The sequence below is a fragment of the Pseudoliparis swirei genome, chromosome 12 (assembly GCF_029220125.1).
Source record: "Pseudoliparis swirei isolate HS2019 ecotype Mariana Trench chromosome 12, NWPU_hadal_v1, whole genome shotgun sequence".
Lineage (NCBI taxonomy): Eukaryota > Metazoa > Chordata > Actinopteri > Perciformes > Liparidae > Pseudoliparis > Pseudoliparis swirei.
Window position 1 is genome coordinate 4,011,564 of NC_079399.1, and position 17,124 is coordinate 4,028,687.

At 47.4% G+C, this 17,124-nt stretch overlaps 1 protein-coding gene across 1 annotated transcript; it reads right to left on the bottom strand.

The window, feature by feature from the left end:
- Positions 1-475: 475 nt before the first annotated feature.
- LOC130203076 (solute carrier family 23 member 1-like) lies at positions 476-16,260 on the bottom strand. The gene is made up of 6 exons (XM_056428967.1): positions 16,097-16,260; positions 15,064-15,174; positions 13,981-14,121; positions 13,067-13,226; positions 2,232-2,327; positions 476-2,144 (listed from the first exon to the last, which is right to left on the bottom strand). Exons 1-6 carry the CDS (start codon positions 16,142-16,144, stop codon positions 1,876-1,878), a joined length of 825 nt encoding a protein of 274 aa, XP_056284942.1. The 5' UTR covers positions 16,145-16,260; the 3' UTR covers positions 476-1,875.
- Positions 16,261-17,124: the final 864 nt, after the last annotated feature.

Below are 17,124 nucleotides of genomic sequence, written 5' to 3' on the forward strand. Positions count from 1 at the left end.
TGAAATGACTGGCACAGTGTTGCGTAACACTCTGATTGCGAATCGCTGCACAAAAACCCCCCAAAATATGTCGTGTCAGCGTCCTCACGGAGCTCCAAACAGAGAGACACAGAAAAGATGACCAGCACACGGGGGGGGGGCAAAGAGAAAAGACGGAGAGGGTGTGTTATCTGTGTGTTCTTTCTGCAGAGAGAAACACAACAACAGCCGATGATGATGATGATGCTGCTGTGGGTCTTTAAGAAGAAGAAGACTCCATCAGTGGGAAGATCTCGCAGTTGTGGGGATAACACATCTATCCACAGGCTCAATCTAATTTCCTTCTAAATAAGAGGAGGATAAAGAACCCGTTGCTCTAGTTTTCTGCCTCTCTCTCTCTGTGTGTGTGTGTGTGTGTGTGTGTGGCGCCGGGACACCGGTGGTTTGTTTATTCGTCCTCTTTTCATCGCCGTTCACAAAATGCAAGAGTTTCCGGTTCATGTGCCGAAATTTTTATTTCTCAAATAGTGGGAAACATGTTCTAGAATATAAGATACCGCTCAGTGTCATCAGCCGTCACCCCGGCGACGACTAGAAGCTCCTCGAGACCACGATTGACCTTTTGACCTTTGTTGGATTAGAAGCAGCCGATGTCAACAGAAAAAAACAACAGCCAATAATTTGTATCTGTAATTGCCCTCAGACACGCGTGAATCCTCTTCCCCGGTGGGGTAACACATAAGAAAATCAATAAAACATCTTAAAATAAAAAATAAAAGCAAGTCGTGAGCACCATGAGGCAGAACTGAAGAGCCGAGGAGATTTTTAACACTTTTTAGGTGCGTGTTTTTTTTCTTCTTGCGATTTTTTTCTCTTTTCAATCAAGTTTTTTAGTGTTTATTTGTAGAGGACGTATTAAACATGCTGACAGCGCGACTACCAGGGGCATCATTCGACTTATTTTAGGGTCCCGACATATGGAAATGATACTTTCCAAATAAAAGGGTTAATTACTAGTACAGGTAGACACAATTTGTAATTCGGGAGACATTCAGGAAAACACAGGTCATTTAACCGATTACATAAAATAAAGTGTTTTACCTCCACATTGAAAAAAATAATCATATTTGTTTCATGATTTTTTGCTCATTTAAAAAGCTTTCTCAGTGGAAGACCTCGTCTAATTAGGATTTACAATACTACAGTCGGATTCTAAGACATGTAGTCAAAAAGACAGAGAAAGAATAAATCATAATCAGTCCTTAAAAGTAAAGTGTCTTCTTTTGTCACTTTTTAATTTCTGTTATTAAGTTGTACCAATTAGTATAAGTTCAGTGCTCCACGCTCCCCAGGGAGACGTCGGTACAGCTGTCTGTCTAAAGAGCATTTGTAGATCTATGTATTTTACTTTGTGACTTTCTATGTATTCTATTCTATTTTAATGTTTTGTATCTGGACCTTGAGTCAACTGTGGATTTTACATCCACAGTTGACTCATAATTGATGGATCATCGAGGTCTGGATCGTGGAATATGCCGACGACCAACCATTCATCCACTCTGTCATATTCATTGATTGTGTTGTTACTGTGGTTTTAATTTGTGTGTAATGATTCCTTCTGGTCACATGACATCTATTCATCTGTCCGTCCTGGAGAGGGATCCTCCTCTGTTCTCTCCTGAAGGGTTCTTCCCTTTTCTTCCCCCTGAAGGGTTATTTGGGAGTTGTTCCTGATCCGATGTGAGGTCAAAGGTCAGGGATGTCTATGTGTACAGATTGTAAAGCACTCCGAGACAAATTAGTAATTTGTGAGAATGGGCTATACAAATAAACTGAATAATTGACTTCAAGTTGTCATGATACATATATTTTGTGAGTCCAGGGAGAATCCAGACCCTAAACCTCATGGAGCGAGTTCACCCCAGACCCCCCCGGGCTTATGAGCGGTTGCTCGGCCCCCCGTGGCGCTCCGTGGTCCTCCGACCCGGTTCTGGACCCGGTGCCCCTCCAGGGGCAGAAAGGGACGAGGCGAACCCAGGGTCGGGACGAGAGGCGCGAGGTGATGCCGAAGGGGAGGTCGTACACCTCCTGGGTTCGCGCGGCGCAGACGGAGTCCTCCGGGTCCTCCGGGCTCCAGGCCAGGAGGCCCCGCTCACGTTTGGTCCCTCAGACCAGAGAATATTAAAGATTATTAGACAATGTAGATTACACGCTATTTAATTCATTCATAATAATCGTCCACTTCGGCGTACCGGGGATGGTGTTATCCAGGAAGAAGCCGAGAACGCCGCCCACGAACATGTTGGTGGTCAAGAGAATGCGAAGCACTTGGTCGACCTCTTTAACCCCTGAGTTACACACCGAGAGAGAGAGAGAGAGAGAGGGAGAGAGAGGGAGGGAGGGAGAGAGAGAGAGAGGTAGGGAGAGAGAGGGAGAGAGGGAGAGAGAGGGAGAGAGGAGAGAGAGAGAGGGGTAGAGAGAGAGAGAGAGAGAGGGAGAGAGAGGCAGAGAGGGAGAGAGAGGGAGAGAGAGGAGAGAGAGGAGGGGGCAGGATGTAGGGAGAGAGAGGGAGAGAGAGGAGGGAGAGAGGGAGAGGGGGGAGAGAGAGAGAGAGAGAGAGAGAGGGGAGAGAGGAGGGAGGGAGAGAGAGGGGAGAGAGAGAGGGAGGGAGAGAGGGAGGGAGGGAGAGAGAGAGAGAGAGAGCGAGGGAGGGAGGGAGAGAGAGGGAGAGGGAGGGAGAGAGAGAGGGGGAGAGAGAGAGAGGGAGGGAGAGAGAGAGGGAGAGAGGGGGAGGGAGAGAGAGAGGGGGAGGGAGAGGGGGGGGGAGAGACGGGGAGGGAGAGAGAGAGAGAGGAGGGAGAGAGGAGGGAGAGGGGAGAGAGAGGGAGAGAGAGAGAGAGGGGGAGAAAGGGAGGAGAGAGGGGGAAACAGAGGAGAGAGATTTTTGATTTTGAAAACACTTTATTTACATTTCTTTAACCATTACGTTTCTTTAAAATGAAGTGTTTTAAAAATCGGTCGAAATAAAAGCAAACAAACAAAACAAAATATAAAAAAAACAGAAACACATGCTTTACCTAATAAAAAGTGGTGCAAACACCAGCTCCTCCTCCACCACAGAACAAACAATACCTTTAAAACACCAGCGTTGTTTAAAAGCATCCAGGTCTCAATGTGTTTATAAAATCTGAACTCCAGCCAGAGTCTGGCTCTGATGTTACAGAGCCACACTGCCTGGCTTCCTGCCCCTCTCTGTTTTCCACCGGGACTTCCTTGTTAAATAAATGGCCATTTTGGCCGGCTTCGATAAAAATTAAGGAGCTGCCATTTTCTTTTCTGTTTTTGTAGGCAGCTCCCATGATAAAAACCTTCTCTGTAAAACCACATTAAAAGACTAAAACCAATGTTAAAGAGTGAAGAAACTCAAAAGTCTCTTACACTCGTAAAAAACATGGTAAATAGTCTCCCGGAGGTCACAGAAGGGCACTGGCTCAGGACAGCGGGATTGATTACGAAATAAAAGCGTTGGACGCGACAGCACTGTGTAAATCCGCCACTGGAGGTCAGCGGTCCTTTCTTTAGGGAGGCTTGTATAGGACCCCCACTGCGGCCAGGGCCTCCATGCCCAAGTCTCTCTGACCACACAGTGGGCGGTCTGTTGCACAGTCTGGACCTGTTGATACTCTTCACGAGGTTAAAATACAAAGTCTTCTTGTCTGCTTTGTTCAGTGTGCAGTTTTCTGGGTGGCTCGTTCTTAGCAGGGGCGGTGAGTCCCCTAGCCCCGGGCTGAGGGAGATGTTTGGGAAGGGGTCTGCAGGGTCCGGCTCTGCTCTCCGCTGGCTGTAGTCGTTGAGGAGGCTCCTCTCCAATCCGGTCAGCCTCTGCCTCCACAGCTCCAGGAGCCTCCTCGCCACCGTCGGAATGCATCCCAAGCAGGGAGCCCAGGGCCGGGGGGTCGCTCAGCGTCGGCCCCACTGCATCCACCAACCGCTGCAGGGAAAGGGTCTTTGTTCGCAGCAGCGCCCCCGTTAGTCCAGGGGTGACGCTGCTGCTAATGTCCAGTCGTGCATTATAAATTAATGGTTCTCTCAACAACCAGAACAGAGAGTCAGACTGTGGGCACCTTTCGTGCTTAAAAGGGCCCACGACTTAAAAACACCCTGATAAAAAGGAGGCAGCCTACTTAGTTCTATAATGCTGGAGTCTATTAAAGACAGTGCAGTCTCCAACCCTAGGTTGTCAGCACGTCTGAGGATGCAGCTGGCCACGTCTCGCCACACTAAAACCCCGGACTCGTTAAAACTTCTGAACAAACTGTAATCTAAAAGTGGCGTCCGCGCTGGCCAGGTGGGCGAGGCCCTGTCCCCTCCTCTCTGGCTAAAACAGCACCCCTGTGGCACCCAGTGTAGACCCTCCCAAAAGAAATCCACCATCTTCTTTTGTATGTTAGCTAAGAAGCCAGAGGAGGGTCTAACACGGTCAACCTGTGCCACAGTTGGGATGCAATAAGATTGTTTAAAACCAGTACTCTACCCTTAAAGACATCTGGGGAGCAGCCACTTCCATTTGGAAAGTTTCCTCTATCTTCTCTGTGACGCCTCCCAGTTCTTCTGGACCATGCTCGGTTTCCCAGGTATATTCCTAAATATTTAAAACCGTCTTCCATATGAGCTTTTGTGGAAGAACAGGAGGCCACGCCACTCCCCACAGCGAGGGCTTCGCTTTTCTTCCAGTTCACCCCGCTGATGATGCCGTGCTAAAATCATGTACTATTTGATTTAAAGGTTTACATCATTTTGATTCTTGATAAAAACAACAACGTCCGGCATATGCCGATAAAATCATTCCTTTACTAAAACCAGGTAAAACCAAACCATGTAGGCTAGAGCGTATTTTAATGAGGAGGGCTCGAGGAGAGTAGAGCATCCCGGACAGAGCACAGCCCTGCCGGACCTCTACTCACTCTAAAAGGAGCACACAGCCTGCCGCTATCTTCAGCACACTCTCAACATTACTGTACAACACCTTGATCTTAGCTATGAAACCCGCTGAACCCAAACTTCCCAGAACTTTCCAGAGGAAGCCGTGTTCAACGGTCAAAAGCCTTTCCTGATCTAGAAATCAGACCAGTATCCATACCCAACGAGCTGGAGACCTCCAAAACGTCCGAATGAGGTGGACGTTGTCCACCATGTAGGTCTGGTCGATGGAGGACCTGCTCCATAGCTCCCTCAGCCTGGAGGCCAGGACCCTGGACAGAAGCTTATAATCCACACACAGCAGAGACACAGGGCCCAGTTACCGATGTCCTGCGGGTTTCTTTTGGCAGTAGTCAGCACTGCTGCCTCCGCAGGACATCGGCATGGAACCAGAGGCCAGACTCTCATTGAAGACGTCAGGATGTCCCTCCGAGGACATCCCAGTATTTTGTAAATTCAGCGGGAGGCCGTCGATTCGGGCGCGCCTCCTGCATTCCTGCAGGGCAGCTTTCAGCTCTTGGGGGTTATGGGTCTGTCGAGCTCCTCATTAGTCTCCTCGAGACCTGAGGCAGCTCCCACAGAGCCCCTCCGTCGAGTCTCCCTCCTCCCTATACTCAGTGGCATAAAGGGAGGAGTAAACCCCACCGCTTCGGATCTGGCTTGGCTCCACAACGACTGCCCGTCCGTCAGCAGTGAGTGGATCACTCGCCTGCCCACCTCTTCTCCAGGCCAAGAAGAAGCTAGAGGAGTGTCCATCTCCGCGATGGTCTGGAATCGGGACCTGACCAGTGCGCCTTGCACTTTACTTGAACAGGTCGTGAGCCGCCTTTTTACTGAGGACTTCAATATGTCCTCGATCTCCTGTGGACTCGCTTAAACTTTCTAGGTCCACTATCTCAGTCTCCAGGTCTTTCATAGATCTGGTGGCGTCTCTAGTGACGTTGAAAGTGTGCTGCTGACAAAGGAGCTTAATTTCTACCACGGTCCCACCACTGCCTAAGATTATTAAAATCACTCTTCCTCAGCCTAAAATGCCCCAAAAATAAAACAACACCTCTCTAAAATTCCTATCGAAAGTTAAAACTGTATTAAAATGCCAATATGCGCTCCTAGGTAAAAATTCCTAATAAAACATGACATAAAACCAAAGAGTGATCAGTAAAACCAGCGGAACAATGCTGCACATTTTAAAAATATTAAATGGTGCTTAAAACATGTCTAACCTGGCTGAGGAGATCCTTCCTCCCTAACGTGGGACCATGTGTACTGTCGGCAGTCCGGATGCATCCTTCTCCACCGTCCACCAGACCATGAGAATGGACCAGCCTCCTCAGCACCTGCTGTGAAGCTGGATGTGGCTCTGTGTGGTTTCTGTCATTAAAATCATCCTCTGTGCAGTTAAAATCCCCCAAGAATAAAAATCCTCCGAGGCACAGTCATTTAAAACATCATTAACTTTGGATAAAACAGCTGCCTCTCTGTCCCAGTTGTTGGAGCATAGATATTTATAAAACCACGTTAAAAGGTCGAACCGTGCTTTCACAAAGAACAGCCTCCCTCCACGATGTGTTTGACCTCCAGTGACCGAGGCTGAAGGCCCTGGAGAAGCCCACTCCTCCGCTGAGGTTGGTGTTGTGGCTCAGGAGGACTCCCCCCACCCTCCTCCAGTCCTCGTTGGTGCTGTCGCTGTAGAGAACATCGTTGACCTTCATCTTGTTAAATTCATAAATTGATGTTCTCTTCTTACTGTCCTCGCTCCATTTACGTTTAAAACACAGACTCTAAATGTATTAATTAAAAAAAAAGAATTTAAAAAACAAATAAAAAACCAAATCAAATAAAACACATTGGAGCTCCACCTCCCCTGCTGGATGCACCTTTACTTTGGGCAAAACTTTTTGATCCTAAAACCTCTTGTTTGTCTAATTTTTTCCCCTCATGTGGAAATGGCACGAGTGTACAAAGGCCACGAGGTCAGGAAGTGATCCTTGACTCTTTTTTTCCCCTTTGTTTTGTGCAGAAACAGCCTGATCTCATCATCTGTGTACAGCTTTTGCGTCTGACTATTTGTTAAAACAGAGGAGAGTCGCTGTCCTCAGCCCTACTGTCCTCCCCCGCCCCCCTCCTCCTCACTCTTCACCCTGCTGGCCTTGGCCTCGCTGCCAGCCCCTCCACCTCTTATCCCCCCTCCATTTTTGGTCCTTTTCCTTCTTTCCTTTCCTCTCACGCTCGACTCCACCCACAGCCTGCCTTTCACTGCCCTGTCCAGCATCCCCACCTCATCCCCACCCTCACCCTTGCCCGCATCACCCCATCACTCACTCCTCATTCATACCCACCATGTGTGTGCAGTGCAGCAGCCGCCGCCTCTCCCGCCCCGCCGCGGCGCTCTCCCGTTTGAGCCTCGACGAGGCCCAGTCCTCAGGCGCGCCACCGCAGCCGCCCCGGGTTTCTCTGGGTGTCTTCCGCTGCCGGTGCCTCACCGGCTGGGCGGCGGAAATGTTTGCCCAGTTCCCGCTGCTCACGAGGAGACACGGATTAAGATCTCCGGTGACTCCTCGTGCAGCGTGGAGGAATTGGCCCGGCAGTCGGGAAGAAAGTCGGGTTCAGCAGCGTGAAGTCCGCCGCAAGATGAACGGCTCGGTCGTGATCTTCCTGGATCAGGTGGGAAGGTGAGCCGCGTGGTAGAGGAGGGTCTCTCGGTGGATTTGTTTGTGCAGGTGTTTCCGCTGGATCAGCCGTCCACCAGAGTCCTCGTGTCAACGTCCCTCCGCTCATCTCCGATGAGTTTCTCAGCAGAGAGCTCTCCGGCATCGGATTGGTCTCCCCGATCAGAGTGATCTCATCGGGGTTCAAGGAGAGCGAGATGAAGCACATCATGAGTCACCGTAGATCGGTTTATATGATACTCAACGACCTGAACGCGAAGTTAAACCTGCGCTTCAGCGTCAGAGTAGATGATTTCAACTATAACGTCTACGCGTCTTCATCGGCGATGAAGTGCTTTCATTGCGGAGAGGAGGGGCACACCGCGGTCTGCTCGCGCGCGACCCGGCGCCAGCTGGTCCGGGCGGCTCGGGTCCGTCCGGAGCGCCGCGCTGCACCAGCGTGGGGCTGTCGCAGCTGCGGCAGCGGGGATTGCGACCGCGGCGTCTCTGAGAGGAGACGCCGCCGATTCCAGCGGAGAGCGGCGTCACTGCTGCTGTATCTGACACACATGTGGTGAGTATGAATGAGGGAGTGAGTGATGGGGGTGATGGTGGTGATGGTGGCGATGGGGGTAAGGGTGGGGAAGAGGGTGGGGAGGCTGGACAGGGCAGTGAGAAGCAGGCTGTGGGTGGAGTCGGAGCGCAGGAAAAAAGGAAAAGCGGACCAAGAAAATGGAGGGGATGTGGGGGGATCTGCCAAGAGCAGTGGGGTAGAGGCTGTGGGTGAGGTGGGAAGTGGGGAGGAGGAAGGAAAACAAGAAAGAAGGGAACAACCAAAAAAAGATTAAAAAAACAACAAAAAATATTGGTGATGGTGGTGATGGTGACACGGGCTTAGAGGTGGAAGTGGGGAGTGGGGTGGAGAATAAAGAGGAAAGTGAGAAAGAGGAGGAAAAGGGAAATAAAGACGAGGACAAGGGTGGTGAGAAGCCCATAGAGGGGGTAGGGCAGGTGGGTGGAGGCGAAGAGGTGGAGGAGGACGGTGCAGAGGAAGAGGGGGCGGAGCAGGTAGAGATGGATGAGGAGGAAGCAGGGGGGCAGAAAGAGGCCCCAAAAAGAAAGAAGAGCGGCCAGAGCGCCGGCAGCGAGGCCAAGGCCAGCAGGGTGGAGGAGAGGAGGAGGAGTCAAGGGGCGGGGCCGGTGGAGGACAGCAGTGATGAGGAGGGGGCAGACGACAGCGACTCTCCTCTAATTTTAACAAACAGTCAAGCTCAAAAACTTCATACAGTGGATGAAATAAGCCAGTTTTTACACAGAACAAAAAACAAAAGGAAAGTGGAGGTCAGGGATCACTTCCCTGACCTCGTGACCTTTGTACAGTCTTGCCGATATTATATGAAAAAGAAAAAGTTTGAAAAGCAAGAGGTTTTTAGGATTAAAAAGATTTTACTCAAAGTAAAGGAGTGCATCCAGCAGGGGGAGGTGGAGAGCTCCAATGTGGGTTTTATTTGATTTGTTGATTTTAAGTTTTATTTGTTTTTTAAACTCTTTTCTTTTAATGAACACATTCAGAGTCGGAGTTTTAAACATAAATGGAGCGAGAGACAGTAAGAAAAGAACATCTATTTATGAATTTAACAAGATGAAAGCCAACGATGTTCTCTTCTTACAAGAGACGCAGCGACAGTACCAACGAGGCGGACTGGAGGAGGGAGTGGGGGAAGTCCTCCTGAGCCACAACACCAACCTCAGCGGAGGAGTGGGCTTCCTCTTCTCCAGGGCCTTCAGCCCGGTCACTGGAGGTCAAACACATCGTGGAGGGAGGCTGTTCTTTGTGAAAGCAGTTCGACCTTTTAATGTTGTTTTAATTAATGTCTATGCTCCAACAACCGGGCAGAGAGGAAGCTGTTTTATCCAAAATTAATGATGTTTTAAATGACTGTGCCTCGGAGGATTTTTATTCTTGGGGGGGGATTTTAACTGCACAGAGGATGATTTTAAAGACAGAAATCACACAGAGCCACATCCAGCTTCACAGCAGGTGCTGAGGAGGCTGGTCCATTCTCATGGCCTGGTGGACGTGTGGAGAAGGATGCATCCGGACTGCCGACAGTACACATGGTCCCACGTTAGGGAGGGAAGGATCTCCTCAGCCAGGTTAGACCGTATTTATGTTTTTAAGCACCATTTTAGTATTTTTAAAATGTGCAGCATTGTTCCGCTGGTTTTACTGATCACTCTTTGGTTTTATGTCATGTTTTTATTAGGAATTTTTTACCTAGGAGCGCATATTGGCATTTTAATACAGTTTTAACTTTCGATAGGAGTTTTAGAGAGGTGTTGTTTTATTTTTTGGGGCATTTTTAGGCTGAGGAAGAGTGATTTTAATAATCTTAGGCAGTGGTGGGACCGTGGTAAGGTAGAAATTAAGCTCCTTTGTCAGCAGCACACTTTCAACGTCACTAGAGACGTCACCAGATCTATGAAGGACCTGGAGACTGAGATAGTGGACCTAGAAAGTTTAAGCGAGTCCACAGGAGATCGAGGACATATTGAAGTCCTCAGTAAAAAGCGGCTCTCCGACCTGTTCAAGTAAAAGTGCAAGGCGCACTGGTCAGGTCCCGATTCCAGACCATCGCGGAGATGGACACTCCCTCTAGCTTCTTCTTCGGCCTGGAGAAGAGGAGTGGGCAGGGCGAGTGATCCACTCACTGCTGACGGACGCAGGGCAGCCGGTTGTGGAGCCAAGCCAGATCCGGAAGCGAGCGGTGGGGTTTTACTCCTCCCTTTATGCCACTGAGTATAAGGAGGAGGGAGAGTCGACGGAGGGGCTCTGTGGGGATCTGCCTCAGGTCTCCGAGGAGACTAATGAGGAGCTCGACAGACCCATAACCCCCAAGAGCTGAAAGCTGCCCTGCAGGAATGCAGGAGGCGCGCCCAGATCGACGGCCTCCCGCTGAGTTTTACAAAAATACTGGGATGTCCTGGGAAGAGACATCCTAGACGTCTTCAACGAGAGTCTGGCCTCTGGTTCCATGCCGATGTCCTGCCGGAGGGCAGTGCTGGCGCTACTGCCAAAAAGGAAACCCGCAGGATATCGGTAACTGGCGCCTGTGTCTCTGCTGTGTGTGGATTACAAGCTTCTGTCCAGGGTCCTGGCCTCCAGGCTGAGGGGAGCTATGGAGCAGGTCCTCCATCGGGACCAGACCTACTGTGTGCCCGGCAGGTCCATGGTGGATAACGCCCACCTCATTCGGGATGTTTTGGAGGTCTCCAGCTCGTTGGGTATGGATACTGGTCTGATTTCTCTAGATCAGGAAAAGGCTTTTGACCGCGTTGAACACGGCTTCCTCTGGAAAGTTCTGGCCAAGTTTGGGTTCAGCGCTGGTTTCATAGCTAAGATCAAGGTGTTGTACAGTAATGTTGAGAGTGTGCTGAAGATAAACGGCAGGCTGTGTGCTCCTTTTAGAGTGAGTAGAGGGGTCCGGCAGGGCTGTGCTCTGTCCGGGATGCTCTGCACTCTCTCTCAACCCTCCTCATTAAAATACGCTCTAGCCTGCATGGTTTGGTTTTACCTGGTTTTAATGGAAGAATGATTTTATCGGCGTATGCCGACGACGTCGTTGTTTTATTAAAAGCAAAAGATGTAAACCTTTAAATCAAATAGTACATGATTTTAGCACGGCATCAGCAGCGGTGAACTGGAAGAAAAGCGAAGCCCTCGCTGTGGGGAGTGGCGTGGCGGCCTCGGTTCTTCCACAAAACTCATATGGAAGGACGGTTTTAAATATTTAGGAATATACCTGGGAAACCGAGCATGGTCCAGAAGAACTGGGAGGGCGTCACAGAGAAGATAGAGGGAAACTTTCCAAGTGGAAGTGGCTGCTCCCAGATGTCTTTTAAAGGTAGAGTACTGGTTTTAAACAATCTTATTGCATCCCAACTGTGGCACAGGTTGACCTGTTTAGACCCTCCCTCGGGCTTCTTAGCCAACATACAAAAGAAGATGGTAGATTTCTTTTGGGAGGGTCTACACTGGGTGCCACAGGGGGTGCTGTTTTTAGCCAGAGAGGAGGGGGGACAGGGCCTTGTCCACCTGGCCAGCCGGACGGCCACTTTTAGATTACAGTTTGTTCAGAAGTTTTTAACGAGTCCGGGGTTTTTAGTGTGGCGAGACGTGGCCAGCTGCATCCTCAGACGTGCTGACAACCTGGGGCTGGATACTGCTCTGGACGTTAGCAGCAGCGTCACCCCTGGACTAACGGGGGCGCTGCTGCGAACAAAGACCCTTTCCCTGCAGCAGTTGGTGGATGCAGTGGGGCCGACGCTGAGCGACCCCCCGGCCCTGGGCTCCCTGCTGGGGATGCATTCCGACCGGGTGGCGAGGAGGCTCCTGGAGCTGTGGAGGCAGAGGCTGACCGGGTTGGAGAGGAGCCTCCTCAACGACTACAGCCAGCAGAGAGCAGAGCCGGACCCTGCAGACCCCTTCCCAGACATCTCCCTCAGCCCGGGGCTAGGGGACTCACCGCCCCTGCTAAGAACGAGCCACCCAGAAAACTGCACACTGAACAAAGCAGACAAGAAGACTTTGTATTTTAACCTCGTGAAGAGCATTAACAGGTCCAGACTGTGCAACAGACCGCCCACTGTGTGGTCAGAGAGACTTGGGCATGGAGGCCCTGGCCCGCAGTGTGGGGTCCTATACAAGCCTCCCCTAAAGAAAAGGACCGCTGACCTCCAGTGGCGGATTTTACACGGTGCTGTCGCGTCCAACGCTTTTATTTCGGTAATCAATCCCGCTGTCCTGAGCCAGTGCGCCTTCTGTGACCTCCGGGAGACTATTTACCATGTTTTTAACGAGTGTAAGAGACTTTGAGTTTCTTCGCTCTTTTAACAGTGGTTTTAGTCTTTTAATGTGGTTTTACAGAGAAGGTTTTTATCATGGGAGCTGCCTACAAAAACAGAAAAGAAAAGTGGCAGCTCCTAAATTTTTATCCGGTGAAGCAAAATGGAAATTTATTTAACTAGGAAGTCCCGGGTGGAAAACAGAGAGGGGCAGGAGGCCAAGGCAGTGTGGCTCTGTAACATCAGAGCCAGACTCTGGCTGGAGTTCAGATTTTATAAACACATTGGAGACCTGGATGCTTTTAAACAACGCTGGTGTTTTAAAGATATTGTTTGTTCTGTGGTAGAGGAGGAGCTGGAGTTTGCACCACTTTTTATTCGGTAAAACATGTTTTCTTTTTTAATGTTTTTAATGTTTTGTTTGTTTGCTTTTATTTTAAATAACCTGATTTTTAAAACACTTTATTTGTAGAGAAACGTTGTGATGGAAAAAATTTAAATAAAGTGTTTTTCAAAAATCAAAAAAAATCTCCTCTCTCTCTCTCCTCTCTCCCTCTCTCTCTCTCTCCCTCTCTCTCTCCCCCCCTTCCCCTCTCTCTCTCTCTCTCTCTCACCATTCTCATGCGGGTCTGCCACACTTCTATGAAGAGGGGTGAGGAGGCGTTGACCAGGCTGGCGTTCTGGGTCCAGGCCGGGCAGCGCCACTCCGGCATGGACAGCATGGCCATGGACGGGGTCAGCAATGCAAAGGTGCCCCCCTGGAGGATGGGAAGCCTGCAAGGGGGGGGGGGGGGGCATAACAAATACAAATCATATCACGTCTACTGATGTTTAATAAGACCTCAACCAGTTGAGTGAGCAGCTGGTTAGCTTCACATTAAATGTACATTTTTTATTTTCCTTTTTTACCTATTTTTCACAAATAACTCGGGTGGCTCCGGTTTAACTTTATTTTGGTCTCCTCCAACTCCTGAGAATAAATATCCCTCCATTTCCTCACCAGTCAACTTACTGCCTGCCAGCGGCGTCGTTCGGCCTATTTTATTTTTTTTAATAGATTTTTAAAAGTTTTACTTGAGGCAAATGAAAGAGAAGAGTTAGAAACTGTCTCCAGAGAGCAAATTTGAATGACAAGAAACAACTATCGAAATCTCTCTATTCTTTGCATTAATATGTATTATTATAATATTTCTCTCTCCATTAAAAAGTATATTTGACACCGAAGTCGTTCATCTTCTAGTCCAAATGAGCATAAAATATCACGATGAGCATGAAATTCTGTCTCTGCTTGTAGAACCTAACCTGCCATAGCCCCCCCCCCCCCCCTCGTTCTTTGAATCCTACATACGCCTCTGCTGTCTGCTGATGTAACTGCACTGTGTTCCACATTGAGAGCAGTTACATCAGCACACAACAGGAAGTTCACCACAGAAGTTTCTCTGGCCGACAGCAGATAATTAAATAGAATAAAATTTATAAATAAACCGATTGGTGTAACTTTAAGACCGGACCGGACGCCGAAGGTGACCTGCAGCAGGGTGATCAGCCCGCTGGCGAAGAAGCTGGTGTTGATGAATCGACTCTGGGTCAGGCTGTCGTGCAGCAGGCACAGGCCCTCCGACAGGATGAGGGGGATGGAGGTCATCGCTCCGAAGGAGGTCAGGTAGTGCTGCACGGGAAGAGGAGAGGGATGGACGTTAGGAACGCTGCACAGACGGCACGGCTCCTTCTCTCTCTGGGTTGATACAAACATGCATTTAGAGTATTTTATAGCTAAAATATGCAATTAAAGCAACAGATTTCACAATTATGCCTCCGGGAATCATATGTGTTATTTATCAGAGTTAAAGACCAACCGTAATCAACGATAATCTTTGTTGCCACGGGGACTCGCCATACGTTGAGGTAGAGACATTATTCGAAGTTTAAAACGTTAACAAAGACTTTATTTCATCAACTGGACATTTATTCATAGCTAGCTCAGTTTCCATGGAATCTTTGTTTGAGTTTCAGAAGATTTCCGGGCTTTTTCAGAGTTTATAATGGGTGTGTATGGCGCGGAGGCTTCAGATCTCACCTTTTCTTTTACGGCACCACAAACAACAACAAAAGGAATTCTACGTTAATCTTGATTTGGCTTCTGTGAAAATGTATTTGTGTCTTTCTTAGGCAAATATTTAAAAAAGTTCTTATATTATTTCTCGGGAAATATGAGAACTTTGAGAACTTTGAGAAATGTGAGAAATGTGAGAAATGTGAGAAATTTGAGAAATGTTCTCTCCAAAAACTTTTTGGGGGTTTGCGTAATAAAGACACAAATACACCTTCACACCAGAGACACTTTGCTGAGTACATCACTGCAACTCAGTTGCTGCAACGCGGGCAGACGGGATTAATAAAAAAAAGAAGTAAAGTTTGTTTAAAATATTTCACGCGACAACTTCGGGCTAATTCGCTGCAGACATCGCCTCTTGCTTTTTAAAATTTTTAATCAAGTGTGTTTTAGGTTGCCGGTACTAGTTGCACCTTTCTAGTTACCCCATTGTAATGGGGTGGTTTCCACGGCAACAGAGACATTCACAAGACTTCTCTAGGGAACGTTGAGGCCCACCTGAACGGCCAGAAACATGCACAGGTACCACGGGGGAACGTCGGTCACGCAGTAGGTCGGTTTATTCCGATCCTCCTCCTCTTCTCCTCGGTGTCGATCGCTGACGTCCATCTGCAGCGAGGTCGAGACGTTCAGGATGATGTCGTCAGACGGATGGACGTACGTCAGGTCGAGAAGCAAATGTGTAAAAGCTACAAGTTCATTCATTTTAATGGAGAATGCAATTCCAAGGACAGTGATTGGTTGAGGAGCTGGAGCTCCCGCCCTCAAATCGCCTGCTTTTTATTTGTATTATTAGTACACACTGCAGATGCTCTTACAAAGTATGCAGTATGCATTCAATTGGAACATATTATTTCTAAATATATATATACAATATAATATATAATAATATATATATATATATATATATAATATAATATATAATGATAATAATAATAATAATATATATTATAATAATAATAATATTATTATAATATATATATATATATATATATGTATTCTCTCTTCCCTTCCTCCTCTAGTTGTGACCAGTGTTACTCTTATTCTGGAATCCCAGCCCATCTATATTATTTTTTCAAATAAAAGAGAATAACGATGCAGCCTACATCTGTACGTATATAAACGTATTTATTTACATTCAAGAATACTTAAATCTTCTTAATTTCTGTGGAATAGCTTTTCAACCTATACGTTTTACAATAATAGTGTCACATAGAGCAATTATGTTGAAATCATTTGCATAACCACGTATAGGAGTATATTTATCTATAGCTTCTTAAATTTAAATATCTGAAACACTAACATAGCCCTGTGTGCACGTGGGCACCAGAGGGCTTCGTCATCTTAGTGCATATTAAAAATAAACAGAAAATTGTTAGATTTTTAGCAGAATTTGTGCAACTTTGGAAACTTCCAATGTAAAATGCGACTGAGTGAAGTTCAGCCCTCAGTAATAAACAAGGTACACAAGTAAAAGCATATTTATCTGTTTTAAAGAATACTAGATGCATATTTAAGTCATTGTACTTACATCAAATTCCAGATCGTCGGGTCCTTTACTTATGTTCCCCGAAGGCATCTTCACTCCGAGGATTTTGGCTCCTTGAGGAGAGTTCTTCTTAAAAAAAAGAGGCGAATCGTTGAAAAATAACCAGAGAGACCAAAATACAGAGAGTGCAGCGTGTGTTTAGGAGGCCAAAGTGCAGCTCTCTCTTGTTGGGAACATATAATATGTTATGTATTACTTCCCACAGTGTTGAGGTTTGATGTGGAGCTGTAACAAATCAGCTGGGGTCCTTTATCCAATAAGCGCCACAAAACAATGACATCATCGCTGCCGTGTCTCAGACTTTCGAGACTTTATCATCACATCTTCACGTTAATAATGAACAATCATCTGACTCGTCTCCCATGATGTGAACTGACATTTATAAGAATGGATAAATGGATTTTTTTCCATATATGGAAGTTGGAATATTAATTTTCTGATTTATTTGATTATAATAGTTTAGGATAGGATTATATAAGCATTTGTTGCTTCTACCTATACCTTTTAATCCTTTCTGTTTTGTATAATATATAGAATACTATTTTATTGTATTGTAATGATTGAATAAAATACACAACAACAACAACAACAACTTCTGTCGAGGAATAAAATAAGAGCGTCCGGTTTGACCCCGGTTTCCGGGTTGACCTCAAACTGTCACAGTCGGTTGACGTAATTGGGAAGAAGGTGAGATGAAGAGAGTCAGACCTATGATCATGTGAAAACACCCTCTAGTTTTCTAATTAGAGAGCAGCGACAGGTTCAAGTGGAGCTCCTCCCCCCCTCCCCTGTCTTTGGGTACCAGAGTGTTCCGGTGATGACATCATCTCTTTCAATCAAGGCATGGAAAACTAATAATAATGCTAATGTGTGCACTTCAGAGAGTCATTTAATTTCTTTAAATATTCTCTTTGCAGAACACCAAAACTTCAATGCCATCGGCTGCGATGTAACGCATCGTTAAGCCTCCGCGTCACTTTCACGTGTTATCCCGCTTTATCATTATTACT